Source organism: Orcinus orca, chromosome 1, assembly GCF_937001465.1.
Source record: "Orcinus orca chromosome 1, mOrcOrc1.1, whole genome shotgun sequence".
Lineage (NCBI taxonomy): Eukaryota > Metazoa > Chordata > Mammalia > Artiodactyla > Delphinidae > Orcinus > Orcinus orca.
The window spans coordinates 11,288,247-11,304,255 of record NC_064559.1 but is presented as its reverse complement, the minus strand read 5'-3'; the positions used below and the strand labels follow the sequence as shown (position 1 = coordinate 11,304,255).

General features: G+C 39.7%; 1 protein-coding gene across 4 annotated transcripts in view; it reads right to left on the bottom strand.

Moving 5' to 3' along the window:
* The window catches only part of NVL (nuclear VCP like), a 98,957-nt gene that overhangs the window by 60,769 nt on the left and 22,179 nt on the right, over window positions 1-16,009 (bottom strand). For all 4 annotated transcript variants that reach the window (XR_007475414.1, XR_007475415.1, XM_004270997.4 and 1 more), the window contains 3 exons: window positions 13,035-13,179; window positions 2,443-2,692; window positions 520-738 (listed from right to left, as the gene is read on the bottom strand). Coding sequence is in view for 2 of the 4 variants with exons in the window: in XM_004270997.4 (XP_004271045.1) it covers window positions 520-738; window positions 2,443-2,692; window positions 13,035-13,179 (614 nt within the window). In the remaining 2 variants the exon portion in view is untranslated. The remainder of the gene's footprint in view (window positions 1-519; window positions 739-2,442; window positions 2,693-13,034; window positions 13,180-16,009) is intronic.

The following is a 16,009-nucleotide window of genomic DNA, read 5'->3' as shown; positions in this document are numbered from 1 at the left end:
AAGCAATGGCCCCCTTTAAGAAATCAGAAGCAGCAGTACTCTGTGTAATCAAAAGCAAGAGACACCTGTTCACTATCATCTCCACGTATTTTCTCTTTCAGTAGTTACACACCTCTAAATGGATCATACATCATTAATGAACCATGAAATGATCAGGGAAGTGGAAAAGTAAGAGTAAATGAAAATCCAAAGTTTCACGGGCATTAAAACTGCTTTGACCCTTATGAGCATGATCAAGTTCAGAAAGTATTTCTCAAATAATTTATTCTCGGTTAAAACCTAAAATGTTTTCTTTTCTTTTCTTCTTTAAACTCACTGCCATAGAATTCAAGCACCACCAAAAGAAAAAATCTAAAGCAGATCTCAGAAGAATGAAAAACCATCACTGGGGGCTTAATAATAATACAACAGATAAAAGAAAACATATAGTTAAGCCAATTTAGACATACAACCTAGTAAACACGCATGGTCGTTTACCCATCACACACGCCAACAACAGTTAGCGGCAGATATACCTACCAATATTGCCATGGTGAGCTCCTCTCTAATGTCTTCCAGGGCACCAATATCTGCCCATGTCACATTAGGGACAGTGACAAAGCCTTCCCTTTTAGCAGAGGGTTGGACAGAGGATAGAGCAACAATGAAATCATTCAACTCAAGGCACAGCCCTTGCAGCTGCTCCTCTGAGAGGGGATCTTGGTTCCTCAGCAACCCCAAGAGCCTTTGCAATTCATCCTGAAAGGGAACAAATGAGGGGGAAAAAATGAAAAACCACAAAGTTTGTTGAAAACATTATTGTTTGTACTTTAAAAAATTATTACTCCAATATTTCTGTAAACTACACGAACTTCTATGCATTAAAATAATTTTCTCTATTGACAGAAGTCACTTATTTTGCTCCAAATGGATTATTTGATTTAGTCAAGCAAAAATACATCGACTATCATCAACTATAGAAGAATGATTTTTATTTACTCTACTAGGGCTAGCTATAGCAAACATAAGCAGTTGGCAAATATTCATTTCAACAATCATGTTACTTCCATTCTTCATTTACAAATATTCATGAAACAGCTGAATTTTGATGAAATTAAAACAAAGTTACTCTGGCGGCAGTTTAATTTCATAATATGGCTCCGTGATAGTTTATCAACTAAACAGAAAGCAGGCAATTTTCCTAGTACGAATGAATCTTGAACTTCAAAGACAGATTTCTTGCTTTGCGAGGAAAATGAAAGAACAGGTGTAGAAAGTAACTCTGAATAATTCAACTTATAAAAGCCTAATTTATATGCAATATTATAAAAGGAATGAGTTTACTATTATTTTTAACAGATATCATTGTGGTTCCAAATGAGTACGGAACAAACAAATGATCTGAAAACAAAAGACTTAGATCTAACCTGCTCTGGAAAGTAGAGGCCATGTAGCCTCGGGCAAGTCACAATCTCTTAAGCTTAGTTTCTTTGATTATGAAATGGGAAAAGTAATGATATTTACTTAACAAAGTTATATGGAGCAAGTTATATAATATGTAAAAGCGCCCTGTGCCAGCTATAAAATGCTATATAAATGTTATACTGAGTTTTCATGACTCACAAAACTCAAAATTTTAACAGATCTTGGATAATAAATGTCCCTCTCACATTCTCAGCACTGTCCTCCAGCACCATTTGCAGGTAGGGACAAGGATATGGTTGCATCAGCAGACTATCTTAGTATATCAAACCAAAAGGTAACCTGGAAATATAACAAAATGCCAATGTTCTCATAAGAGCTGGAAAACATTTTCTGTAAAGAATTAGAGTAAACACCAAAGGCTTTATGGGCCATGCGGTCTCTGCTGTATGGACGTCTATGCGAATTCAGCTGTGAAGTGTGAAAGTAGAAAAAGACTCCGTGTCAATAAAGGCGCATGGCGACCTCCCTGGTGGCACAGTGGTTAAGACTCTGCGCTTCAATACAGGGGGCCCGGGTTGGATCCTGGTCAGGGAACTAGATTCCACATGCCTGCCACAACTAAGAGTTCGCATGCCACAACTGAGGAGCCCGCGAGCCGCAATTAAGACCTGGCGCAACCAAAAAGAAAAAAAAAAGTATTAAAAAATAAAATAAAAAATAAAGGAGAATGGCTGTGCTCCAATATAACTTTAATTTACCAAAACAGGCAGTGAGCAGGTGGGCCATAGTTTGCCAACACCTGCTGTAGATTTCATAATCATTATTGTAAAAGGAATTTATTCAGAATCAACTGAAAAAAGTAAAACAACTTGTACTTTTGAAATTATAGACACTCTGGGTGTAACTGATAATTACTCTAAAGATACAATGCCAATGAAACAAAATCATAAACCTCAACTATATTGACACTTGCCTGCTTGTAAGATAACACATATTAAAAATGTTTAAATGAGTTTAAGGTACCTATAGAGAAAGCACCTGTGTTTTAGAAGTGGGCTCAGTTCCAATCCTTTCTTCCTGGCCTCCTTCAGAGGGCAAACCTTCAATCTCAGGATTCTTCTGCTGCTGCTCCTGCAGCTTCATTAAGACCCTGTTGACTGCACACATGGCTGCCTCTCGGCAGAGTGCCATCAGGTCAGCACCAACGAAGCCCGGCGTTAGGTGTGCTAAGTGCCGAAAATGAAAAGTTTCGGGAAGTCTTACTTTTCTGCACAAAGTTTGAAGTATTCTGTAGAAAAGACAAGGAAAAGAAATTCAGATTCCTAACCTACTAGTAAAAACAAGTCACGGAATATATTTATTTGAAGCCTTTCCTCTCTGTCAATGTTATCATAACAGGTAATAAGATCAAATAGCTCACTCATTCAGCAAATGATAAATCGCTATAATATATCCTACCTTATTCCAACAGGGGTTAATATATACACATATCTGCTTTTTTAGAAACTATATTAAATTCTGTGAAGAATAAAAAATTGGTTTTTAAAAAATATTCTGCCTTTAAGAATTTTACAATATTACAGAGGAAATAAGACAAATGATTTATGAAGATATAAGGTAAATTCTACTTTTAGAGTAGTTTAAATGGACATCTGCCAGCAATAAAAAAGTCTCTAAACTCAAAATCAACCATTAATTTTATTCATCATGAAAAGTTATGCTGATACAAACTTTAATATCCAATTTTATATTAGGACAGTTATTTCTCCAACTTCATCTTTATTTACTGCTCATCCTTTGTACTTATGTGTGAAAAATTTTGCTTAACTGAACTGGCAACATGGTATGTGTCAATGAAATATGGACTCTGGATAATTATTATTATTAAAGGAATATCTTAAACAATTTCTGGTAAGATTTACTGAATAAAACTTAAAAGCAGTAAAGATATTCAGAACAAAAGGTCTGATGCCAGGGACTTCCCCGGTGGTCCAGTGGTTAAGAATCCATCTTGCAATGCAGAGGACGCCAGTTCGATCCCTGGTCAGGGAACTAAGATCCCACAGGCCATGGGGCAACTAAGCCCATGCACCACAACTAGAGAGCCCGCATGCCACAACTACAGAGCCCACGTGCCACAACCAGAGAGAAGCCTATGTGCCACAACTAAAGAGAAGCCCACACGCTGCAACGAAAGATCCCACATGCCACAACTAAGACCCAAGGCAGCGGAAAAAAAAAAAAAAAGCTCTGATGCCAGACCACTTGAGTCTGAATGCCAGCTCTGTCACTCTCTGTTATTTCATTTTTGTACTCCAGTTTTTCCATTTGTTAAATATATATTACAGTAGCACTTAATAGTAGGGATGTTAAGTGAATACATGCAAAGCTCCTAGAACAGTGACTGATCCACAATAAGTGCCCAATAAATGTTTGTTATTATTATTAGTTACATATTGTGATATTATAAATTAACTTGGACAAGAAAATATATTTTGAAATTTCCAAATTTGTAGGAGACTAATATTTTCAAATGTCAAGTTACTGGAGAATAAGTTACTATACAAATGTCATTTGGGATCATGTAAGTGAATAGAATAGAAGCAGATAAACATTTCTGACAAATGAAAAATAATTCACTTTGATACTGTAAACAATAGGAGCCAAGAAGAAGTCCCATTATAGAACTGCTTCCTAAAGATACAGACCTGATTTGCTGCTATGCATAAGAATACTAAGAAATTTAGAATGTTAAGGAAACTAGCTAAGATAAAATAAATATCATCCTTTTTTTCAGTTACAGTCTACTCCTGAAAAAATGTAATTTTGGTCATCATACTATAACTCCACAGGAGGAGAAAATAACCATTAAGAGATTTCCAGTTTCAACACGGTTGAGTAAAAGTGTTTCAGCAATATTTCCTCCTCACCCCACCTCCAAAAAAAAAACAAACAAACAAAACAAGAACAACAAACAGGAACACAAACTCCATGGTCAAAGAACCTAGGAAATTATCTGTACTCTACTCCCTCACCCCAAACCCCCCCATCCTATCCTGGAAGTACGGCAAAGAATTTGCAACAGAGGATCAGTCTTTATCTCTGTGAGGTCTTTAAAAAGCTATCAACACTTGTCTTAGGCTATAGGCTTCAGTATGGCTCTATAATAAAGACAGGTATCTACACTGATGTGAGATATTGAAGGAAACAGATATTTGTGTGGGGGGGTGCTGATATATGCATATTTTACTACCAAAGAAGACAAAGGCCACCCAACATGGGTCTCTCCGTGTCAGCTCTAGCTGGTGCCCTAAGAACTATAAATCCCTATATTCAAGTATTAGGAATTCCCAGAATAAAAACTCAGGTTTAATAATATAGTTGACTGTAAATGGGATGAGTTTTAACTAATTTTTAAAAAATAAACCTTTTATTTTATAAAGTTTTAGATTTATAGAATTAGTGCAAAGATAGTCCAGAGAACTCTGTACACCTCATACACCTCTCCTGTCATTAAGGAAAATTTTCAGGATTACTGGCCCAGTATTTTGTAGAATGTCCTTCAACTGGGATTGGTCTGATATTTTTGTCATGATTAGACTAGAGTAAAGCATTTTTGGGAAGAAGACCACAGAGGTAAAGTGTCATTCTCATCATATCATTCATTATCAAGGATACATACTGTCAACACGACTTATTGTTGTAGATGTGAACCTTGACTACCTTGAGACAGTGTTTGAAAGGGTTTTCCCTTTGAAGTTACTCTTCCCTCCCTTTCCATACTACACTCTCCGGAAGTAAGTCACTTACGTCTGGCTCACATTTAAGAAATAGGGAGCTATACTCCACCTCCTTAAGGGCAATGCAACCACATAAATTATTTGAAATTCTTTTGCACCAGAGACTTGCCTATTCTCACCCATTGATTTATTCAATCATTTATTTCTATCAGTATAGACTAACAAATACTTGACTATCTGTAATCTTGAACCAAAATTTATGAAGAAACTTGTGGAGAATGGTAAATGACCCTGCAGAGGGCACAAAGTCAAAATTAACATTTTGCAGAAAGGTGCGCTATTGAGAAGGAAGTATATTTGTCTGGTGGAACCTCAAAGACCATGAACCAGAGGCACCAAAGTGTTGAACTACAGAAATTAGGGCCACAGCAGGGAGCCAAAACACAGAAATTATCTGAAAATCTGCATAAGAAGTCTGAAGACGCCACATACCCTCCACCCTGTCAACCAGCAGGAGACCAGCAATGTACCCTCTGGTGAAACTGAACCAGGAGAGGGAAGCCCCAGGTTTGTGGACAACAGTAAGATCAACTCCATCAGAAAAAAAGGTCAAAGTCTGTGTCCAGTCGCTCAACCTCCTGCCCCTGCCCCTGTCAGAAGACCAGCAGCTAGATGGACAGCCCCATGGTGTTGTCTGAAGATCTTTTTCTGAAAAATCTGAATTGGTTCAACAAAAAGAATCTACAGAAATAGATATTTGGAGTTTTCTAGCTCAAAAGTTAGCTGGTCATATGACTGCTTTACAATGGCACTCACACTTCAACAAAGTAGCCTGTATTGCACACATGCAATCAGCCTCACTCTTAAGCTGCCAGCATGAAATAGTAATAGTAACAGCTCTCAACTGTCAAGACTTACCACATGCCAGGTCCTGTTATTATGACTTTATAAAGATAGCATTTCTCACTGCAGTATAATATACAGACCCAAACAAACACATATACATACACAAAGAAAAAAAAAAAACTTGGAGGAAACAGTGCAGAAAAAATTGTAAGAGGGCTAGCAAATGAAAAAAAATTGGCAATCATGAATTTCAGAAAAGTTACAAAGGTGAATAAATGAAATGTGATCCTCATATAGGAACAATATTTATAAAGATGAGAAATGAAAATGCTAAATATGGATATAGTCAAACTTCATAATACAACTACATAGTACAAATATATGAACATGTTTGGATATCAGATAAATTATTATTTGTTAGGTATATAAAGGCATTGTGTAATGCTAAATAAAAAGTCTTTATTCATTAGCTATGGACGTATTTATACCTGAAATGATATGCCTGGGATTTGCATTAAAACACTCCAAGAAAAAAAAAGTGGGGGATAAATAAAATAAAACTGTGAAAATGTTGATAATTATTGAAACTGGGTGATAAAAACATGGGGGTTCATTACTGTGACCGTTCTAAAAAGCATGTTTGTAAATTCTCAACCCTCCTCTCAGTGGGAGGTGGGGCTATGACTCCTCTTCTCAAATCTGGGCTGACCTGAGTGAGCAATCAACCAACAGAGGATAGTGGAATTGATGCTATGTGACCTCACTTCCAAGGCTAGAAGATCTGCTGTAGAAAGAGCTTAGACCTCAATGTCCAAGTCCAAGCCACCCCCTCCAGCATGGCCCCAGGTGGACTGGTGACCGGAGGATGCAGATCCTTGCTCCCAGGACCTGCCTCTTCCTGGGCCTCCTAGGGGAGAGTCACACGCCCAGGTGACAGGGCTGGGGTGTGTTAAGAGTGGCTGGTTTTGACTGCTGTTTTTTCCTCCCTTTGATGTAATGTTTTACAAATCCTGAGGTCAAGAACAGCAGTGCTGCCCAAGCTCCCAGTGCAGGGGGCCTGGGTTCCATCCCTGGTCAGGGAACTAGATCCCACATGCATGCTGCAACTAAGAGTTTGCATGCCATGACTAAGGAACCGGTGAGCCGCAGCTAAGGAGCCCACGAGCTGCAACTAAGACCCAGCACAACTATAACATAACATAAGGAAACATAACAAAACATAACATAAAATGAACAGCAGTGTCACTTCAGCCTGTTTCCTGCAATCCTCATGCTGCAGCCCTAACCTGCCATGGACGAACCCTTCCACCCTGAGGCTGCCTGACTCTGAGCAAGCCCACACTACCCTGTAAAGGGTGCCACGTGAGAGGCCTTCAGCGGACAAGATGAGAAAGGGGTTGGGGGGGCAGGAGGCAAGGAACAGACAAGATCAAATGACAGGTATACAGACAGCTAAGTAGGCAGACAAGCACAGCCCCGCTGCCCCAATCCTCCACATGTTCTAGCTCCAGCTAGAGTCTCTGCAGCCACGGGAGACCCTGAGACATAACCAGCTGGCTGAGCCTCTCTGAATTCTTTATCCACAGAAATGGTGAGAAACAATAAAAATAAACTTGGGGGTGCTTTGTTTTGCAAGAATAGAAACCGAAACAATTATATTAGACTCCTTCTGCGAACACATTTTACATAATAAAATGCTTTTAAAGTTCAGAAAAATACCAATAACTACCTCAAAAACTTCTTTTCCTGCTATGTGCCAAATGTTATGCTAGGTCCACTGATTTAATTCTTACGAGAAGCCTTCAAGTTAAAGTATTATTATCATTTTACAAATCAAGTAAGGTCTTGTTATTATTACTATTACTGTATTTCAGATAAATAAACTAAAGCTGGGAAATGTTAAACATCTAGAAAAAAGCACAGGACATACGGGCAGCGCTTGGATTCCCAGATAATTTCCTTCAATGACTCAAAGTTCCAGCACCTACTGAAGGCCTCTGCACCCCCGTCTCACCTGCCTCTGCCCTCTTCTCCACTTCATGGACCGTCATGCCCTGGACCTTATTAGCACCTGGATCTGTCCCACCTCTGAAATCACTAGCTCCAGCATCTCCTCTTTGCTCAGTCTCCCACACACCTGTTTTCAAACCTCAGTAGGTTCTCGGATTCACCACCGCCTCATCAAATAGTCCTATTTTTACAATTAAGAGTCCATAGTCTCTTTTTTTCTTTCTTAATCTAAATTCTAAATCTCTGCTTTCTCTGTGCCTGAACCTAGAATGTTGAGCATTGCTATGGGAAAAAAAATCATTAAACCAGCCCTACTGGTACCATTCCATACCCCAATCCTAAACACTGCCTGAAAATCCTGTTACCCCAGCCAGTTCATCTCAAATAGCCAAGGAAGTAATTTCAGACCTTCATCCTCCTCAAACCTCTAACCTATCCATCATGAGCCTCACTTTCATCTGAAGATCTCGCTTTTTAATTCATAGAGACAACGCCCTCAATTTTCTAGTACCAAACTGATAATCCTTCTTGCCTGCATATCCATTCTTTCTCCCTTTACTATCATGTCAACAAATTAACCCTCGTTCTAAGGCCAGCACCGATACATAAGCTCTGACTCCCTGCTCCTCCCATTTCTCCTTCCCATCAACCCGTAAGGACACCACTCAAGCTTCTCCCACCTTAGAAAAGTCCTCTCTAGACACCCCATTACCACCTCATGAAGCCACCACAACCTTCTGCCTTCTCCCTCGCTGCAGACTCTCCTGAGTGAACCGTGGAAGTCTGCTGCTCTCGCTTTTTCAGTTTCCCTTTACTCCTCAACCATTCCAACCTGGAGTTTACCTCTACCATTCCACTCAAACAGCTTTTTGTTAAGGTCACTGGTGACCTCTAGGCTGCTCAATTCAAAGACACTTTTTCAGCCCTCCCTCCCTGGACCTCTCATTCCTCCCTCTGGAAACACAGACTTCTCTTGGCTTCCATTACGCAACTTTCTCTTCATTTTCCCAATGCTTCTGGCTGCTCTTCCTACATCCTGAGCCTGTTAGCCTCTTCGGGCCTGTCCCAGAACCTCTGACATGTTCTCTTCACACTCTCTCTGGACAATCTCATCTACTTTCTTAACTCCAACTGCCATCAATACATTGATGATTCCTAAATGTTGGCTTCTGTGGAGATCCAGACTCATTTGTCCAATTGCCAACTTGACATCTCTACTTGGACATCCTGCAATTGCCTCTAAACTCCATCTATCCCTAAATCCTCTTCTAAAATCTGCTTATCCTCCAGTATTTCCCACCCCTTAAGCACCTGAAAACCATCAGGTGCTTAAGCGAGAAATCTGGGAATATTTCCCTCTTGTTCATAGCCCCCACCTCTCCACACATATATTCTATTGATAAACATAACTTATTGATTCTACTTCCTAAATGTCTCCAGTTATCTCGATTTGCACTCCCACCTCTTTAAGCCCACCCACCATTGCCTCTGGATATCACAACAGCTCCCTCACTGGGCTACCACAACCCATCTTGCTCTCCTGTCATTCCTTATTCACACTGCAGCTACAGCGACCTTCTCAAAACAAAAATCTGTTTCTATCACTGTCCTGCTTAATTTAATTGCTTCCTACCACTTACAGAATAAGTCCAAAACCCTTACCAAGGTATCTGTGAGCTGGATTCTGTACACCTCTGCAGCCTTTCCACATCCTATCTCTACTTCTATAGCCATATTCTTCTTCCAGTTCCCTGGACACACTAAGCTCTCAGTCACCTTAGGGCCTTTACACATGCTATTCCTACCAATACTCTCATCACTCTCACCATGTGATCAGTTAATTGCTATTTATTCTTTGAGTCTCAGCTTCCTCAGAGACGTCTTTAAGAACCTAAGAACCGCCAGACCGGGACTTCCCTGGTGGTCAAGTGGCTAAGACTCCGCCCTCCCAATGCAGGGGGCCTGGGTTCGATCCCTGGTCAGGGAACTAGATTCTGCATGCCACAACTAAGACCAGGTGCAGCCAAATAAACAACAAATAAATTAAAAAAACATTAAATTAAATTAAATTTAAAAAAAAAGAGAACCTCCAGACCATGTTAGCTTTGCCTGATATATATATCCTCCCTAAGACCCTGTCTTTGTCTTTTTGTACTCATCACACTTCTGATTATTTAAAGTGGTGACTGAAGTGCCAACCATTGTGTCTCCCTGGTAAACAACAGGTGCTTAAATATTTCTTCAATTAATGACTTCCTAAGAATTATTATTTCTAAGGATTATTGATAAAATAAACACTGATGTAATTCTATTAATATATTAATTCTATTTATATAATTTCCCCATCTTAGAATTTAACTCATTAACATCTGCATATAATAATATAACTAGTTTGCTTCTGCCTTCAGAGCTAGACAAAAGTATAAAAATAAGAAAACTGTATTCTGCCTTTGTCAAAGACTCAATCAGAAATACTCTTCCGGGACTTCCCTGGTGGTCCAGTGGTTTAGACTCTGCGCTCCCAATGCAGCGGGCCCGGGTTCGATTCCTGGTCGGCGAACTAAGATCCCACATACGGCAACTAAGCCCACACACCACAACTACTGAGCCCGCGCACTGCAACTAGAGAAGCCTGTGCGCTGCAACAAAGAGCCCGAGAGCCCCAACAAAGACCCAGCACGGCCAAAATAAATTAATTAATTTTTTAAAACTATTAAAAAAAAGAAAGAAAAAGAGAGACACACTTCCTTAGGAGGGGAAATTCGTGTTTAATGGGTATGGAGTTTCAGTTTTGTAAGACAGAAAAAGTTCTAGAGATTCACTACAATGTGAGTATATATAACACTACTGAACTGTACTCTTAAAAATGGTTAAGGGCTTCCCTGGTGGCGCAGTGGTTGAGAGTCCGCCTGCCGATGCAGGGGGCGCAGGTTCGTGCCCCGGTCTGGGAGGATCCCACATGCCGCGGAGCAGCTAGGCCCGTGAGCCATGACCGCTGAGCCTGCGCGTCTGGCGCCTGTGCTCCGCAACGGGAGAGGCCACAACAGTGAGAGGCCCGCGTACCGCAAAAAATAAAATAAATAAATAAAAATAAAATAAAATAAAATATACACACACACACAAATATATGACATTTTGTGGTTTTTTGGGGTTTTTTTGCGGTATGCGTACCGCAAAAAATAAAATAAATAAATAAAAATAAAATAAAATAAAATATACACACACACACAAATATATGACATTTTGGGGTTTTTGGGGGTTTTTTTGCGGTACGCGGGCCTCTCACTGTTGTGGCCTCTCCCGTTGCGGAGCACAGGCGCCAGACGCGCAGGCTCAGCGGCATGTGGGATCCTCCCGGACCGGGGCACGAACCCGTGTCCCCTGCATTGGCAGGCAGACTCTCAACCACTGTGCCACCAGGGAAGCCCTGACGTTTTTATATACAGAGTGAAAGTAAATATGGTAAAATGTTAACAAGTGATAAATTCAGCTAAAGGACAGATATTTATTGTATTATTTTTTCAACTTTTCCGTAGGCTTGAAAATTTTCAAAATATGGCTATCTAGGAAAGCCCTTTAAGAACTTTGTTGATGATGGAATAGTGATCAATGGACAAAGGATTTTATCTAGCAGGGATGATGGGCTCTACTGTGTCTATGTCTCTACCATTAAGTTTGGCACTTAATCAAAAAAAGGCTTGATAAAGGATACAGGCCTTATTTCTCTTTCTGTACTATAAGCATCCTGAAAGCAAGGACTTACAATTTTTTATATTCCTCATTACCTACCCCAGTGGTATATACATATACTATATGCTCAATACATGTTTGCTGAATAAATACAGACAACTTAAATACTAAATAATATTATTTTGCTGTGGGTATAAACATGTTAGTAAAGAAACCTGAATGGTTGAGTAACTATTTAAAGATTATATATGTGAGAATGCAATGAGCATACCTATAGATGACACTGAATACAACAGCTTAAGAAGAAAATGTCAATGAATGAAAAGTTGAAGTCACATTAATCACTGGGAAGAAGGTAAGGATGACCTGTTCCTTTCGAATGCTTTCTCCTGTCCAAAGTGTCTTCTGATCACTTTTATGTTCTGCATTCATGAAGTCTCCTGTCCTTCACCTCTTCCCTTCTCCACTGTCCCCTTAACTATCCTTTCACTACATACCACTTTCTCTAAAAGCCACTGGCGATCGTGTACAGCAATTCAGTGTCTAACTTAAGCTGAAAGTCATTGTAAATACGGTATTTCAGGGCTTCCCTGGTGGCACAGTGATTAAGAATCCGAGACGCCACCACGATTAGAAGCCTGCGCACCGCAATGGAGAGTAGCCCCTGCTCACCGCAACTAGAAAAAGTCTGCGCGCAGCAACGAAGACCCAACTCAGCTAAAAAAAAAAAAAAAAAATACGGTACTTCAGCACATTACCAGATTTTCTTTACTCCATTGCCTCAACAGTGCCTCCCGAGATATTTTTGTTACTGAGATATTGGTGGGTGTTTCTTTGCTCTATGGACATTCAACCCCAATTACTAGGAAAGGTTGGTCCTAGAGCAAACAGACAGCTTTCAACTCTCTGGCTACCATTTAATTATTTGTCAGGGAACCTGTGACCTTAGGCAGATTAGTGCAACAAGTTAAAGTACTTGTTAAACGCAGATTTAGCCTGCATGTGGACCAGTGAGCACTATTCCATAGCTCTAGACACTCTCCCTAGGCTGATCGGCCACCTAAAAAACACAAGACACTTTTAATAAGACCAGATAAATGAGTATGGATACATAAGTCCAATATCACTACTGAAAAAAGCAGCCTGGAACAACTGCCGTATTAATGAGTAAATTGTTTTCTTAAGCATTAATTTAATGTGGGCTTTTTCCTTTCCAAATCAATTTCACTGACACATAAAGAGAGAGAGAAAGAAAAGGCTACATCATATTTCTCAACCCTCATTTTCAAAGCATTCAGTTCAGATGATGTAGTGGCATATAAACTTCATTCTCTAAGAGTATACCTTTCCCTGGATGCTTCATCTGGGATACCTAGGCATATCTCTCGGTCGAACCTTCCTGCACGTCTCAAAGCAGGGTCTAAGGAGTCTGGTCGGTTAGTAGCTCCGATGACTAGGACCCGAGCTGTAGCGGCCATGTCATTCAGATCTAGTAAGAACCAGACACAGGATGAGTGGTGAACAAGACACTTGACGTTAAGGACAATAATGCTTACACAAGTCATTTACGTGGTTAGAGAGAGAGTATTACACACTGATAGCAATATATATACATGTATATAAAACTAACATTCACTAAATGTCTAGTATGGGAAAGATGTAAGGAAAATACAAACTTTGTCCTCAAGCAGCTCAATCTATTTGAAGAACAGTAAGCATAAACAAAGCACCACAGTGATACGATGGAAGATATGAATTCAGACTGAGGAATCAGGGAGAACTTAGGAAGGAGGTAACATTCTAGAAAAGGCTTGAAGGGTAAATAGGATATTGATAAGCTGAAACATAGGTTAATGCAATTTTACATGGAAGAAATGGAATGAGCGAAAAGCACAGAGGTACAAACAGGTGTGGCATGTTAAGACAAGGTGAGTGGTCCACCAATAGGGAGCCTTGGCAAGACAGAGTAGTATGTATCTCAAAACAGACTCACTACACTGAGATCGGGGAATACAATATAGTCTCCAGTTGCTCTGGCCTAATCCAGATACAGATTTTTATTAATGGACAGAATGCAGGGCCTAAAGTGTATTTTCCACAAGTATTATTTCTCTCAACTGAACCAGGGGTGACTAGCAGAGAGTCTGAGGTTACACCCCCTCACAGGTAACTAAGTCCTCTATCAGCCAAGTAGTGAGGAATTTAGAGGATATTCTTTTGCCAACAGGAAGCCATGAAAGGTTCCTCTGGTAACATTTGTATTTTAGAAAGATAACTCTAATAATAATTTTGAATCGAATAAAGAGGAATAAATGCAAAAAGAGTTTGTTGTGATTTGAATACAATAATCAGGTGAGAGATGAGTGAAGGCAGGAACATAGGAGATGAAAACGAAAAGCCCAGTTTAAGGTCCAAGTTGTAGATAGAATCAAAAGCACTAAGCAAATGATTCAATGTGAAGGCGGAAGAGAAGGAAGAGACAAAGACAACTCAGTTTGGATGCTGTTAACTTAAATATGGAATACAGGAGGGAGGTCAGACATGCAGAAAGGGCCACAGGGGAAGCCAGTGGAGCTCTGGACACACCGAGTGTGAGGGCACGTGGGACAGTCACCTGCAAGTATCTGACAGGCAGCTGCGAAGATGGGTTGCAAGCCTACCAGAAATGAAGATTAGAGATGTAATTTGACGGTTTTTCAATGCACTGAACAGGAGATAGTTGGGAAGTGGCGAGGGCAAGAAGAAAAGAAGATCAAGTGTAAGTGCTTATGGGATATCTTTCTTTAAGGGATGGAGAAAAGGAGGCAAGTAAGTGAAGGAAAGCAGTAGGGAGTTGTCAGAGAACAGAAGGACAGAGTGTTACTCAAGCCAAGTGTGATAACAACGACAAGGACAAGGTGATCACAGTATCAAATGCTCTCAACCACCACCAGTAACACTCACTGGGTGCTCACCCCGCGCCAGGAACTACTCTAGGTACAATCGCTACCCCCAGATAACAACTGTAAGAGGTGGGTTCAGAGGGGTGAGGGCTAAGAGCAAACCAAAAGATGTGGCCAACGGTGATCATCAACGGGTTTTCTATGACTGTTTCAGTGGAATGGTAGAGGCAGAGAGACAACTGTAGGGGTGGGGTTACAGAATAGAACTGAAATAGAAACATATTTAATTGGCAGTGACTACTCTTTGGATAAATTTGGATTGAAAAGAAAAGAGGCATAAGGTATACGTTTGAGCGAGACAAAAAGCTCTTTAATATTTTTTGAAAACTGAATAAAAGGAATCAGCTTAAAAAAGAGACTCACGCTACAAGAGGAGATCCCTGAACAAGCAGAACTACTTTACAGAAAACGAGGTGACACCTCAGAATTGACGTAGCACCACAAGCTACAAACTTGCAGTCACAGGAAGATGTTCCTATGCTGAACCCTCCCTGCACTAATGCTGGTATAGAGCCAAAGCTGTTCCACTGCTGATTCAGGGATGCTTTCCGTCTCACAGCTAAAACAATGACCAAGGGTAGGAGTCTGCTTCCTTTTTCTAGTTCACGTTGCTCAGACACTACAGTCTTGGTGATATGCTCTGAACATAGCAAGGGTTAATAACAGAATTCAACAAGAACAATCATGGAAATCTGTTAAATCTTCAGTAATGAAAATATCCTTCCACAGGAAGTCAATACTTAGTAACACAAGTGCTGTTTCAAAAGCTAGAAAGATAAAAATCAGACCCTAGCTAGGATTGGCCACTTACTACAAGATAAATCCCATTCTTTTTCTCACTTTTAGAGGATCTGATCATTTTAAATTGAAGTTACATTAGTCAAAAGTATGAATTTCTGATTATTAAAAAAATGAAGTTTTACTTGTTTTTACACAGAGTAAAAAAAAACAAAAACAAAAACTAGTTAATGTGTTTCTGGGATAATAGCTCTCATAAATAAAGTATTTGTGGTAGCTCATTAATTGCATATGTATAAATAAACATCTGGATTCTGGCCTATGCTTTGCTAATGACTCACTGTATGTATCTGGCCCTTAGCTCTCTGTGCATCAGTTTCCTCATAAACAAATGATGATATTTTAAGATCCTTCACAGATCTTAATAATTAGAATTATGTCTGAGTTTAAGTTTTTAAAATTAGGTGAAATTAGTTTTTTTTAAGTGGTCTCCTTAATTATCTTGTTCATATTAATTTACCTAAAAGTGTTAACTTCTTACAATTTCAGATTTATAAACTCTGATTTAATAATAAGGTTTTACAAAATTCTCAAACCGTAGGGAAAAAAATGACCACATGGTACAGGCTATTTGGGGCG